At 40.0% G+C, this 14,455-nt stretch overlaps 1 protein-coding gene across 1 annotated transcript in view; it reads left to right on the top strand.

Moving 5' to 3' along the window:
- The first annotated feature begins 347 nt into the window (after nt 1-347).
- LOC113125696 (CD166 antigen homolog A-like) overlaps nt 348-14,455 on the top strand; it is a 33,496-nt gene continuing 19,388 nt past the window's right edge. Inside the window, exon 1 of the mRNA XM_026299327.1 lies at nt 348-624. Coding sequence (XP_026155112.1) covers nt 564-624 — 61 coding nt within the window. The 5' untranslated portion in view covers nt 348-563. The remainder of the gene's footprint in view (nt 625-14,455) is intronic.

Raw genomic sequence — 14,455 nt, 5'->3', positions numbered from 1 at the left:
GGTGCCGCTTAAGGTAAGGTGTCCCCCTGTGCATGGAAAAACAGAAGTGGGGCGGGAGAAGAATAAAGGGGGAGATGTGAAAGGAAGGAGGAGGAGGAGGATATGGGGGCGGAGGGGAGTGTGTGTGTGGGGGAGTGTGTGTGTGTGTGTGTGTGTGTGTGGAGGGGTGTGTGTGTGTGTGTGGAGGGGGGGGTTCTGAAGGAAAAGGGTGGAGTGTGTGTGTGTGCGTGTGTGTGTGCGTGTGTATGTGTAGGGGTGGGGGGGACCGGGGGCGGAGCTGCAGACAGTCTCCCCCGCCCTCGCGCTCGTCTCTGTGCCCCTCACAGTTACCTGTTCCTCCAGAACTGATGTGAGCGCGAGTTAGCGAGCACGTGCCACGTTGAGAGAAAGAGCCCGAACCGAGCTGAACTGAACTGAACTGAACTGCCTCCAAGGCGCGAGCAGCAGAGGAAACGCTTTTAATTTAACCCACCTGCAGAAAACTCAAGTCAAGTGTTTTGATTAATTAATTAATTTATTTTTAAACAAACAGAGCCGAGTGGGAATCGGAGACACTCGGAAGGATGCGTTTGTTGTGTGCCAGCTGCGTGTGCGCCCTCCTCTTCACCGCGCTCCTCCGCCAAGGTAAGAACTACTGTGGCGTTCACCGGCGGGATGCGCCCGTGAACCCGCAGGTAGCTACGGGGTGAGGGGGGGGGGGGGGGAGTCCCTGCTGTCACACACTCAGGTGCCACCAAAAACTTCAGCCCGGCTTACTGAGCACGTTTTTAGGGAGAATTGGAGCCGGTAGTCTGGTGGTTTTTGTTCCAAGCTAGTAAGACACAATATAGTCGGTGTTAGTCATCGAGATACCCATGACCACATGTGGTTTGCGTGGAAATCAATGTGAGAAATGTCGGGCTGAATTTGAAATGACAGAACAGGCTAAATATTTTTCTTATTGATGTTTCTGGCAGCTTATCCAACAAATGATGCAGTGGCACTTTTCTTCTTGGCGGCTATATTAAGCAATAATAATAATAATAATAATAATAATAATAATAACTTAAATCATTGTAAATAAGAATGAGTAGCTTTTCATAACAGCACTCCCCCTAAATAACTAGCATTTAGAATTTCTGCCTGCCTCCATTAAAAAGTGACTTTTCTGTGTTTAAACTGCATGAAATATTGTCCATTGTGCCACGTTAGCCCCCCCCCCCAGGGTGGGAGAGGCAGTGAGGTAGTCATCATCGCCCAGTCCTCACATGTGCTCATGCCATGATGTCACCATGATGCTCCTCATTTTTAAAGTCTTTTCTCTCATGCTCAGGCAGCATATTGAGCAGAGTAATGCTGCGTTCACATCCTGTCTGATTTATTGTAATTATGGGCTGCCTGCTGGGTGAGGAAAGTGCTCCTGACAGGCTCACTCCAATAATTACACATAGGGTAGGACTTATTTTGGATGTGGGCAACAATAATGGGTTGTACAAGTCAATGCTTCCAAGTTTTAGCAAATAAATTCGTCTCTTTGGATGTGATGTGAATGTAGCAACTTGGCAATAAGTGGTGATTTTAAAATAAATTTGCCCCTGGTGAATCGCCACAAAAAAAAAAAAAAGGAGAAAGCAACAAGGACAAAGTGTACTTTTTCTAAACAACTCTTAAGTCCTAATTTTGGGGTTGGTATTCACTGTGCCAAAGATGTTGGTGCCTTTATGTGGGTTTCCTTGTTGTCTGCACTCTCAGGCCAACAGGTAGCAGCACCATGTGTTCACATCGCTCAGCCAGGCCATTAAGCAAAGCTGTACAGGAGCCCACAGTACTCCCTTGGATAGAAAAGGGGCAGAGAGGTTGATCTCACTGCACTCCCTTCCAACTCGTCACACTACGGTGCCGATTGTTGTTGTAAATTAACACCACGCAGCACCCGTCATTCAAGCTCAGGTGGTTTATTTGAAAGGAAACCAAAGGCCTTTAAAGATGTTTTTACTCTGCTGTGCCGCAGCACTGCCGTGTGCTTGAGAACGAAGGAGAGTGCACTGAGTTAGTAATGAGGTTAGGCTTCATGGCTGTCTTCACTGCTGTGTGTATAGCAGACTTGCTGCCTTATGTGATGGTCAAACTGTGTGTTTTTGCTTAGCCAACAGATGGTTAGAAAAAAAAAAAAGTTCCCTTAAGTTGTTGCAAACAGAAATGTTTGTGATTCTTTGCCAATTTGTTCAATGTGGGCACAGTCTGACTGAAGGGATTTATTGAGTTTTGGATTTGCAATAAAAACTGCATCGATACTTGTTAGAAAAACTAGGCCTGTATTTATTATATTTGAACAGATGAAAAAAACAACAGCTCGGGGGGTTTCTGCGTTAAAGGCTGAGCCATGACCACAACCAGATAGAACAGAAAGCCAGAGCCCTGAATTAGTCTCAGAACAAACAGTCTGCATCTGTTTTTTTGTTCGCTCCCTTGTCTCCACCCTTCCCTCCCCCAGCACCACCACCACCACCCTCACTCCCCCTCCCGAACAGACAGACAGACAGCGCTCGGTGTCACAGCTGGTATTACTTGTCAAGCGAGTGGGGCTCTCCCTTTTCCCTAATGGACTAATCTCTTGCAGAGGTCACCCAATTTCACCTGAGACAGTCACTCTCCTTTCTTTCATCTTTAACTAGATTACGTCCAGACTTGCTTCATGAATGCTGTGAAGTTATAATACTGGAAAAAGGAGAGAGCGCCATTAATTTCACTTTTATATTACATGATTTTGTAGAACTGTGTATTTGCGTGCTTGTGCATGCCTCGTCTTGTTCATAGGTGGTTTCCTCTGGATCTTTGAAGGCTCCTTGTGGTTGTCTTTTTTTTTTTCTTTGAAAGGAGATTTCTTTGTGACTTGCAAAGTACTGTATCCCTTCATGAAAAATTTAGATGCATTCATGAGAAGTATGACAACTCAACCGCATCATGGCTTTGAACAGAAATGCAGCATCTGTACTTCGCTTTGTGCTATCACTTTAATACTTCTTCTCTTAAAATACTTTATTTTTTTTTAATCAAATTTAGTAGATTGCTTGCTACAGAACACAATAGAAATATGAATAAATGAGTAAAACAAGGGGCAAATCAGAAATTAGAAAAGCAGAAATTTAAGATAGATATGGCCTTAAGCCATCAGTGGGAACCAACCTCCTATTATTCCGTAATTCCACAAATTTATTACAATACAAATGCTTATAATGGCCTCACATGCGATATCTATACAAGTTATTCTGCTGAATGCTTAACCCAATTTTGGCAGCTAATAATATCTCAAGGACTCTCAGTGATGTGCATGTAGTGAAGGTGAGAAGTGGATTCATTTCTAGCGTTGCACAGTTAGTGCATGTGTTGGGGATTGGGAAAAAAAGACTTTACTATTGAGTAGAAAGTGAGATAAATGTCATTACTCAGCCAAAAATCACAAAGCGAATCCTATGGAAGAATGAAACAGATGTTCAAGGAGGTGAATTAGGTTTGTGTGTGCTCATTTGTGTGCATTATGTGCTCCTCAGGCCTTGATCAGAATAAGAAATAAGTGGAAATGTGAGCAGAAGACAGAGGTGCTGCTGATGGAGGGAAAAGGGGGACACATTCGGGGGCTGTTTAGACAGGCGAGGTCATACTGTAAATTAAAGCAGCATTAGGTTGGGGAGCCCAGTGTCACTTCCCATCAGGGGGTGTAGGATTCCTAGCAGCGCCCTTGGCAGCAGCACTTTATAGCCTGGATGTGCAAATGAAGTTTAATTAACTACTGACATGATAACGTAAGCTTTGAATTACAAGTAACTAAGAAAGATGAAGTTATGGGTGAAGTAAAACTAATCAAACTGAAGTTGAGATGTAATAATTAACTAGCTGTACCTAATTTTGATGCAGCACAAAAAATGATCAGGTTTAAGTGCAAATCTAAAATTAGGAAATCTCATATTAGAGTCGATTATTAACCTGCTCTATTGTGAGAGGAGACAAATCTTTACAGTTCAAATCAAACAGATGCATCACCTTTTCCACAGAGAAATGATGTGTATAAAACAAACCCCTTTTCCATATGGTACAGTGGCTCACATGCAGTAGACCTAAAATTAAACATCTACTAATCAATAGCCCTGGATTGTGTAAATAAGATCACAGCTGCATGAAACTATAATTCTGGTGTAGCACAGTTCAAGATGTGTATTAGAGATTTCTGCTGGTCTTTGTCTGCTCTGCACCATCACACAGTAGGCTGGAGTGGTGCACTCGTACACACACTCACAGGCACTCTTGTTTCTTTCCACCCCCAGCAGGACACTGAACAGGTGGAGGAGTGTTGGTTTTTAGGGCCGTACAGGGGCTAATGTCTCTTTATGATTCCTGTTTGTATGTGCAGTTGTTGTAAGAAAAGCAGTTTGTTCCCATCACTCACATTAAGCTAAACGATAACTTTAACTTACTCACTTGGTTACAACTTTTAAAGGCAAATGTTTTATAAGAAAATCTCAAAAAATTTCTGAGTTGTATGTACCTTCAGATTTTTTTTTTTCCTACTAAACAATAAATCACCTTTAGACTAGTTGTATTGAGACAGCAGTGAAGAAAAATGAGCTTCTGCTCGAACATGGTGAGTTTCCTACGTGTGAGAGAACATTTTACTCACTGTTGGACTCACTGAGCTGGGAGATGTGTGAGTGGCTTTGCCTTGACAAAATGAAAGGACTTGTGTGGCAAAAGTAATCACTCTCAGGCAATGACTCAATGAGGAGAAGGTCTTTTGTTCGCCTGTGACAGTTTTACACACAGGATTATCAGTAAAACAGCAGCAAGTGAATCTTAATTACACTTTAGTGATTGGCTGGCCCCACTTCTAGAGCCAGAGTGTGAGATATATTCAGTTTTTATAATCTTGGCTAAAATTGCCTCTTCAGCTGTCCATTTTGCTGGTTTAATTTGCTGGTCAGGCTAAGAAGGATTGTTTGAATTTAGCACTTTATTGATTTTAATACATTCAGATTTACAGTTTACTTGTTTGGGCTGAGGGATAAAAAGTGTTATAGTGTTTTACCAAACAGATTCTCAGTTTTCTCTGCCATCTTCCCACTTTCCTCATTTTGCACACAGGTTTCTCGCTCTGCCATACAAAATAATGGTTTATTTGTTATCCAGCGGGACGGATCAGAGTTCTATTGTTTCAGCTATAAAGAAAGGCTTAACAACAGGAGAGAGATGACTGTGCTATGCAGTCCTGCTTCTTTCTTTATGCAGGAACACCCCCCATTCAAATGCATGAAGGTATCCTTGGTTTTGGTGAAAGACCAACGGCACTCTGAAATTGGGCAGGCCTTGTTTCAGGGACAAAAAGTGAGGTTGTTTCTGTCTTTTGTCATTGACGCGGCCCCCAGCTTTCACTGGATTCCTGTGGACTCCCACTGACTATATTGTGAGGCTGGGTCTTTTTAAACAAATGAGTGTATGATAGTGACTTCTTGCTCCCGCTCTTCTCTTTGTCATTAATATGGAACAGCACACACCCCTAAGAGAAGGCACAGAGTAGCTGCTGCTTGTCCCTGTGCAACCTGACTGGGGAGGAAGCAGCCCTCCTCCATATGAAAAGCCTGTGGCCACACCCATCTTTAACAAGGCCTGGATCTTTGTTCAGATTCTCCATTAGAGTCGCTGCTATGTTTTAATGAATTCTTTGCGAGGCATCCATTAACTGTGATGGTAATGATTTGACCCTAGAGAATATTTAAGGAATAACATTAAGGGGCACATGTATGGAAATTTAGGGGTACTTGTGTGGCCTTTGTTTTTGTGAATTACAGTTAATGAATTTCTTTTTTTCATTAAAATGTATGTTTTTACTGTTTTTACCACTGACAGTAGTGTCACCACATAGGAGTACCCGCAGAAGATGCTCCTACTAAAGAAGGTTGGTGATGAAGCTATGACATTTGTTCCTGGACTCCTGTAAAGTCCTTATTTCTGCCCACCTATAAGAGTCAAATAGCAGATTGCTATTATATCAGACCTTTGTTTTGACTTTGTCTGATTTGGAGCAGTCAGATTGACACAGCTTTTGTGCAAAAGGTGAAACATTCATGCCAAGCCCCAGGCCAGCAAATAAAATGACATGGAGTTTTTGTCTTTCTATTCGTTTCTGAATCAACCTCTGTTGGGTCCAAGGCTCTTTTGCAATACTGAGAAGTCAGTCTATTCATTCAGATGCTGTTTAGCAATTTTTCATTCACGAAGCTCTGTGCTGTTCCCCATTGGGTCCTGCCTTTGGGACTCAACAGAACAGTCTTGTGTCGGCATTTGACCTCAGCATTCACATTCTTGCCATTTTAAAAGCTGTTTCTTTGTGTTGTTGTGATGTCCACCACCCTTCGTTCATAGACCGCTGCTGCAGTGTGTGGTGCCTGAAGCTATCTTTGATTACATGCTGCTTTGGTTGAACTTGCAGGAGACATGGGTTCTCATTCAGACAGGCTCTCTTTCAAAGAAGGCAGCAAGAGTATATCTCTGATTGGAATTAAAAGCCTGTCATTGTGTAAGTGCCTAAGTAAGAAATAAGTTAGAAGATTTAGTGGTTGGCCCCTTGCTGTTGGTCATCAATGTGCCAATACATTTGCAAGTACCCTTAAACCTTTTTTGAGGTCATGATCCTGAAAAAAGATCACAAATGCAGTCTTCAACTTTCAAATTAGAGGTGGAGGTGCAGTCTACAGAATGTTTTGCCAGGGAGTATATCTAACTACATCTAACATCTAACTAAAATGATGATTGAATAAAAAATAAATATTAATATATGCACTGTTTCCTCAGATCAAACTTCAGTTTTTTATTCAAAGGAGTGGAGTGGATGGCAGTTACCTCACTAGCAGTGCTTCGGCTGATGTCTGACTTGTGGATGTGTTAGATGTTTCATGATAAGATGCTTTGCTTTGCTGTTATGTATTCAGCTGTTCCTCTGCCAGACCTTACAAGGAAGGTGAAGAGACGCTTGTCTGGTAATTGGATGCAATACTTAATTTTCTAATGGGACATCTTAAGAGGTCAAGTAGCTTCATGTTCCTGGGAAGAATTTTTAAGCATTAAACATCCCACTGGTGCAATTTAAATACCGACTTTTGTTCTGATGTTTTTTTCTAGTATAAAAGCATCTTTGTGTATGGCTCTGATTTTACTGCACTGCAGAGTGGTTGCAAAAGAAAAAAGCTGGAGATTTTAATAGTGAACTCAAAAGTAGCCTTCAACTGGAGACCCTTGTCACATAAAACTTGCATTATTACCATCCCTGGCTATAGAGAGAGGACATTGTAAAATGAACTTTGTAGTTTTTCATTTTGAGTAATGAAAATGCCATAACCCATTATGCTACCATTCATTTTCCCACTATACAAGTAGTAGATACAGAGGAGATGACACATCATTTCCTCATATAATGATGGTGATTTTATTTGAATGCGCAGGGTCACGCAGCAAAAACTGATGGTAAAAAATGAACGGTAATTTTTTTTATTGAGCGCATGCTTGGTAGTTTTAGGGTAAAGCGACCTGGATTTCTTCTCTTTTCCCGAGGAAATCTCAGGATTACCTGTCTTATTGTGGTGGGCTCGCTGTAGCAAGCTCATCTCTAATCAGCGGCAACACAAAGGGGTACATTAAACCAAGACAATATTACAGCCACAGTTTGTCATTATGTGAATATGTGTTCAGACAATAATATCTCCCAGTGGGTTTCTAATAATTTGACAACTGTGTTACCTTCCTGCTCAGGGTGGAATTTCATTATGCTCGAATGAATATATTACTTATTGTCCTCAGTAATATTTTGTGTTTACTGCTACTTTTCATATCTCAGGTCATTACATCTGCAAATATAAAGGTTCTTCATATTAATATCTTCATATCTCCCGCCTCCCCTGAAAACAGGGGAGGCGGGAGAGATGTTTGTTTTTTAGATATAATTTTTTTCCTTCTTACTCTGTGGTGACATATTGTTTTTCTTTTCAGTTGAGAAGTTGTAATGACCTTTTAAGCACACTAGTGACTCTCCAGCCATGAAAGGATGTGCTTTAAAACAGCAATACTTTGACCTAGATGCTTACGTCAGCATGACTACATGCTCACAGTAACAATGCAAACATTCTGATATGGAGGAATAATGTTTGGAAAATAATGTCTGCGAAGGCGAGGCGTCACCATAATTACAACAATTCATTTTGAGGGGAACCAGAAGATTACTTTTACTATTGATCATCCTGACATTTATATGCTCAAATAATTGATCAGCTTTGTATGCAAAACATTAGAAACTAGTCAGTCAACAGTAAAGAAACTTAAGATATTCAGCTGGAGAAGCTGGAACTATGAAATATACAGATTATCAGTTTAATTAACAGATTATCAAATTAGTTGCCAGGTAATATTCTGTTAATAAACTTAGCTGATTAGTTTACTTTCAGCTCTTGTCTGTACAAAGTTGCATGGCAATCCATCCAGTGGTTTGTTTTAAACAACACTGCTGGATGAAATTCGATTTTGATCTTATGGTATGGCTGGAAGAAATTTCAACAATTTACAGCCTTTTCTGGACTTTCAGAGGTGTTTTTGCCTTCCAGCCTCTTTTTTTGTTTGACCCTACAGTAGAAGCAGTTCATTGCACCAAAGGACTTTCTGAACAGTGAATTCACTCAGGTTGCTTGAAGGGGGAAAGTCTGTGCAGAATATTACTGTGGAGATTTTTACTACTGAGCTCTTCAGGCCACACTGTAGGTATTTTGATATTCTGTCAATACTTTTCAGTGGTGGAATAGGCACATTTTTGTTTATTGACAGGTTTTTCTCTAAAGTGGGTTGTTTCTCTGCTGCTCATTGTCAGTTGGTTCTACAGGGCCTGTTCACAGGACAGGAAGGAGAAAGGAGCAGTTGAAGATGTGCAACGCCAGGGTGGATGGTTAAAAGCACTTATCTTGATGTATGACTTCTCCTCATGTCATGATGGAAGAAGAAAATGTAATAGCCACTACTAATGAAATTATTATGCTCTAAAGGACCCATGCACCCAAGACATCAGTGACATATTCTGAATTACATATACTGAGAGTGGTTATCTGATATTTCAGAAACAAAAGCGAAAGATTGGGTTTGTTGTGACAGTTTTATCTGTTATGCCTTTGAAAAAAGGAGGCTAACACTATTAGTGACTTTGCTCTGACAAAAGATAAATGCCTTTTGCACATAAGTAAATTTATTTGACTTAAGGAAACACTATTCCCTTTATAGAATACACAAATTCATCATACACATAAACAAGCTTGGCGCCAGTGGAGATTATACTATTAAATACTTTCAGCCAGATTGGGTTAGCATTTATCCTGCCACGTAAGTCTGAAAGTTGTGAAGCTGTAGGAAGATTCAACGGTGTGACTGCACATGTTAATCTCTAGCCTCCATCAAAGCAGACGTTGGTCCATGGGTATTAAATGTGAAACCACACAGATTTGATGTGCAAGCAGGTACATAATCCTTTGTATGTATTATCTGCATTCCATGTATTCCTCCCAGCGCTCTCTGCTCTGTTTAGCCAGCCGAAGCTTTAGGACGCCCCCACCCCTGTCAGAGCCAGAGGCTAAAGCAGGACACAATTTGAAATCGTCATGCCCTCTTAATACCAACCAGGCTGTTTGGCTTATTGGAATGGGGAACATTGCCTACTCTGTTTCATAGTGAAGGGTTAGAAGGTCAGATTTGTCATTATGAGTGCACAACAGCATCCATGACTCTATGCTCAACTAATGTGAAAGTATCAGCCGTACTACAGCAATTACCAGAGATGAAAGCTAGACAAGCCATCTGCTGAACAAATGAAAATATCTGTTAATATTTTCCGTTGTTTACAGCATAACAAGGCATACATTATTGATAGGGCAAAGTAGGTGCTGTGCATTAAATTCAGACAGTAATAAAACTTTTGCACATATTTCCATTAATCATCCACTTTGTGTTGAGAAAATATTAGTCAATGCCTCATGCAGCGTCTAATGAAGCACTTTAAGATCAATAAGTGGACGCATTCTTGTTTACCCATGTAAAAACGTGATGGGCCTCGAGTTGATTCATCTCCTCCTTTCTCTACTGCTCTGGTCAGGGTTAGCTCTGTGTGGGTTTGTTGCCAGCCTTTCTGCATAGACAGAGATCCATTTACCTTCAACAGGGGTGTGTTGTGGCAGCAGCTTTGATTGGTATCCTCAGGCACCATTTCCATTATCATACACATACAGTAGTATAATAGTAAACACATCTGCTCCCCCCACAGACCGGTGGAATACAAATGTTCAAAGGATTTCCTATTGAGGGGGTTTCAGGTGGGGGCAGGGACAGGGCGGGGCCGCTTTTACAGTAGAGAGCACTCGTGTTGCAGACAGACAGGCAGGAACTTGAACAAAAAGCTGATTGCAGTTGGGTAAATAGTGACGCCTGTAACTGATAGCTGGGCTGAAATTTCAAAATTAAAAAGAATCCAGTTCATAGAATGTGCTACATGTGGAGGGATCCTTTTAGTCTTAAGGTTTCCACCATCCTGTAGGACTCAGTCAGTCTGCATATAAATGTCGAGCATGAGGGTTTGTCATGGGTCTTGGCTAGAGCTGCAACTAACAATTATTTTCATTACTGATTCAGCTGTCACTTCTGTCAGAAAAAAAGGGGGAAATGCCCATCACATGTTCCCCCAGAGCCCAAAGTGACATGTGCAAATTGCTTGTTTTGTCTGGCCAACAGTCCAAAACCCCAAATCTATTTAATTTACAATGATATAAAACAGAAAATGGCAGATCGTCACCTTTGACAAGTTGAAGCCACCAAATGTTGTACATTTTCTTTTGGTAATTACTCAACAAGACGCTGATTAAACAACAAATTAACAAATGGATGTTAATTTCAGTCACTTTTAAAGCAAATATGAGGATTTTTCAGTTTTCATTCTTACATCACAGTAACATTAGTATTTTAGGAACTATTGCACAAAGGAATGTGAGCTTTGATAAATTATGATGGTTTTTTTTGTGACGTTTGATAGACACACCAATTATTATAAAAAATAATCTTTTTGTTGCTGGACTAATGTTGTGCATGTGGTTTTGTAGTGGGTCTTAGATAGGGCTTTACAAAATAATCTATTGATTTTTCTTTTTTCAATTAATAGATGAATCCAGTCTGTAAAATGTCAGAAAAAGCTATTTGAGTTTCCACAGTTTAAGGTGATCTTTTTGTCCGACAAACAGCCCAAACGTGCAGTTACTGGATGTAAAACAAAAAATGGCAGCAAATCCTGACATATAAAACTTAGAAGCAGCATTATGTTTGACATTTTTGCTCACTAATGGCATAAATTGGTTTCCAGATTTGTTACTTATTTTCTCCAGCTTGATCAATCGACTGTTTCCAGTACCAGCCTGTCTCTCTGCCTCTTTCTCTGCGTGATGTTAGTGCTGATGACCCTTTAGGCTACTAATAAAATTGAATAAAAATAGTGTTCAATCTATAATCCAGAGAGCAGATGCTGGAAGTCAGTCTTGCTGTAGTTGGCTCAGATGCTTCAGGCAAGCTAGACTTGTCAGGTTTATGGCTTGTATGCAAAAAACTGATACCTGCTGTCTGATGTGATACCTCTTGAAGAGACCTGGTGAAACGACATGCACTTTGATGTTGGGAAGGTTGTTTTGAATGTGTCAGGAATATTTTAAACCTGGATATTAAAACATTGTGCAAAACGGAGGGGGAAAAAATGAAAAATGTTGACAGGATTCATTTCTTGCAGTTAGATTTATGGATATCAGTTTAAAGTCTTAATTAATTCAAGGCGTGCTATATTCATTAGTAAGAAACGTTGCCTGCCTTGTCTGGGACATCACACCATCTGCTGCACCTCTTTAACCCTTACATCTAGTTTATTAGACTCTAAACATTTATTTTATCATCTGTTTCTCTGCATTTTAAGCCTTAATTGGTTTGATAATTGTACTTGCTTTTGATTGCTGGAGGAAAGGGGTCTCTTATTTTAATTACATGGACTCAAAAACAGCATTTTCAAACAGCAAGTCCTACCGTCTGAGAAACTGAATGCATTTATCTGTGCCTTTATCTGAAACACAGACAAAATGTGAGGGGACTGTATGATCAAACGAACCTATTATTGAGTCTATGCTAAACTCAGATGCTTGCAGCACAAATCTGGTTATAGCTGGATGAACTAAAATCCCAAGAATATACGCTATGAACTTGAATCAGACCTGAAGATGTTTTTTTAGGACATGTTCTTTTCAACCTCTCAGCCAAGGCATAAAAGTGGGATTCTTTGTGTAATGTCCTTCATTGTGTGTATTATTCTCTTGTAGAAACCAGTACAGTGTTTTTTTATCAGTGCTCCTAAACAATTGACAAAGACCTATCAGAGATTAAAAAAAATGAAAAAATCTTTGGATTTAGGATGTCGCTCAACTGTAGCCTTTAAAACTTATTCCAAGAAGAGTTTCAGCAGCTGCAAGATTAACTGACTTAAATGCAAAGCCTTTGATTAATAGCCAATGCTGCATGTGGATGCAAGCTCATCATTAGGCATGAGCAAGCAGAACAAATTTAATAACGCATGTAAGATCCTCTAGTTTAATAAAGTTTGAAGGCTACTTGGCATATGAGACAGTTATCACATTAAAATTACTCGGAAATAATTAAGAATGAATGAGTGGTTTCTAATCACATATGAATTAACTGAATTGATCGGTAATAGGCCTTAGCCTTGATGTCGTCTAAAGAAAAGTAGCATTTAGACTAAACTCATAAGACGATTCAATCGACATCCTTGTGCTTTTAGATATAGGAGTGAAATGATTGAATTAAGGTAATGAATCGCAGTTCCCCTGGTCTACATTTGTAGAGTCTATATATATTTTCATAGAAAGATGCAGTATATACATCAATTTGTTAAAATTTAAGGTTACTTGTTTTGTATACAATACATCCATTTCTCATGGTCTTGAAAGGTTTAAACCCCTGATTGATCCATCACAGCCTAAAGATGTCCTTTGTTTGAGAGAAGTGTTGCTCAGAAAGCATGATCATTTGCATGTGTCACCACCTTAATTAACATGAGTCTTATCAGTGCAGTAGAGGGACTCAGGTTGGCAGTGCCCAGTTTTTTTTTTCCATTTTTATAGCTAGAAATTATTTTATAATCTAATTTTCCACATAAACTTGCAATTTGCTCACCTGCCATGTCTATTTTTAAGAAATTACTTTGAAGTGAGGGCGGACAGGCTTTTATATCTTTGCAGTGATGGAGCATTGTAATTCTTACCTATGAAACCCGGTCAACATGACACAGCGGAGTTGAGTAGATCCATTAGCTTCCAATAGTGTCTGATACTGACAGGGAATTTAAAAATCTCTTCTCGTGCATTCATAACACAAAGACTTGGGTGATGTAATGTTAGCTCTTCTGGAAACAGAAGAATGAAATCATTGCCCAAAATTTAGGCAGTGGGTTGCATTAGGAAGGGTTAATGGATAAGTAGGAAAGTGGTATGGCTGTGTTTTGTTAATGGCCTAATGTTGCTTTTAATGGCACGTCCTTAATGGGAGTTGTTGGTGGATGCTTAGGACTGTGAGCTTGCCTCAGATCTCAAGTCCACCCATGGGCATCCTACAACCACTTCTCCTCTCGTGTCCTCTGGCCTGCACCCCTCAAATACATAATTCACAACATAATGGACACGATTTCCGAGTGCACTTACCACCCTATCACTCCAGCAGGCTGCTGTCTTAAGAGCAGCCCCTGCACACATGCAGCTCATCTGCTCATGCAATTTATGACATTTTTAAAGAGGGTTTTACGGATGCTTGTGTGGTCAAGTGTATAGAGGAGAACATTTGAAAGACTAATGATCATGCCCCAAGATCAATTTCTAGGAAACCTTATGGCAAGCCATTTAGAGTGATAATTACCCTTCTTGTAATATGCATTTATCTCTCCCATCTGTCTCAGCCAGAGAAAAAGTGTAAGAAAATGAGATACTGCCAATAGTGTGGCAAGGCTTTTAGAAAATATAGGTAGTGTTTCCTCAGATACTCCACATACTGTAAAAAGATAGTATATGTTTTCCTTCATAATAGCATATACATATGTTCATAAGCCTTAGTGTAACATTTATTTATGCTGCCGTTGACTCCACGAAAACTTTTCCCCCTCAGATATCAGTTTAAAGTGCTTTGCTGAAACTTGACTGAGCCATTTCAACTTAATCAAAGCCACATTGTCTGCTTTGATTGTGCTGTCAGCATCTTTAGAGTGAGCCAGTAATTTAAAGAAACTTGAACATCATTTATTAAAAATACTTGACAATGGTTCTCTTTTAAAATCTCATACTAAACTCACTTGCTAATCAAAGGGAAAAAT

This window comes from Mastacembelus armatus, chromosome 13 (genome assembly GCF_900324485.2).
Source record: "Mastacembelus armatus chromosome 13, fMasArm1.2, whole genome shotgun sequence".
NCBI lineage: Eukaryota > Metazoa > Chordata > Actinopteri > Synbranchiformes > Mastacembelidae > Mastacembelus > Mastacembelus armatus.
Note: the sequence above shows the minus strand (reverse complement) of the source record. Positions and strands in the feature narration are given on the sequence as shown.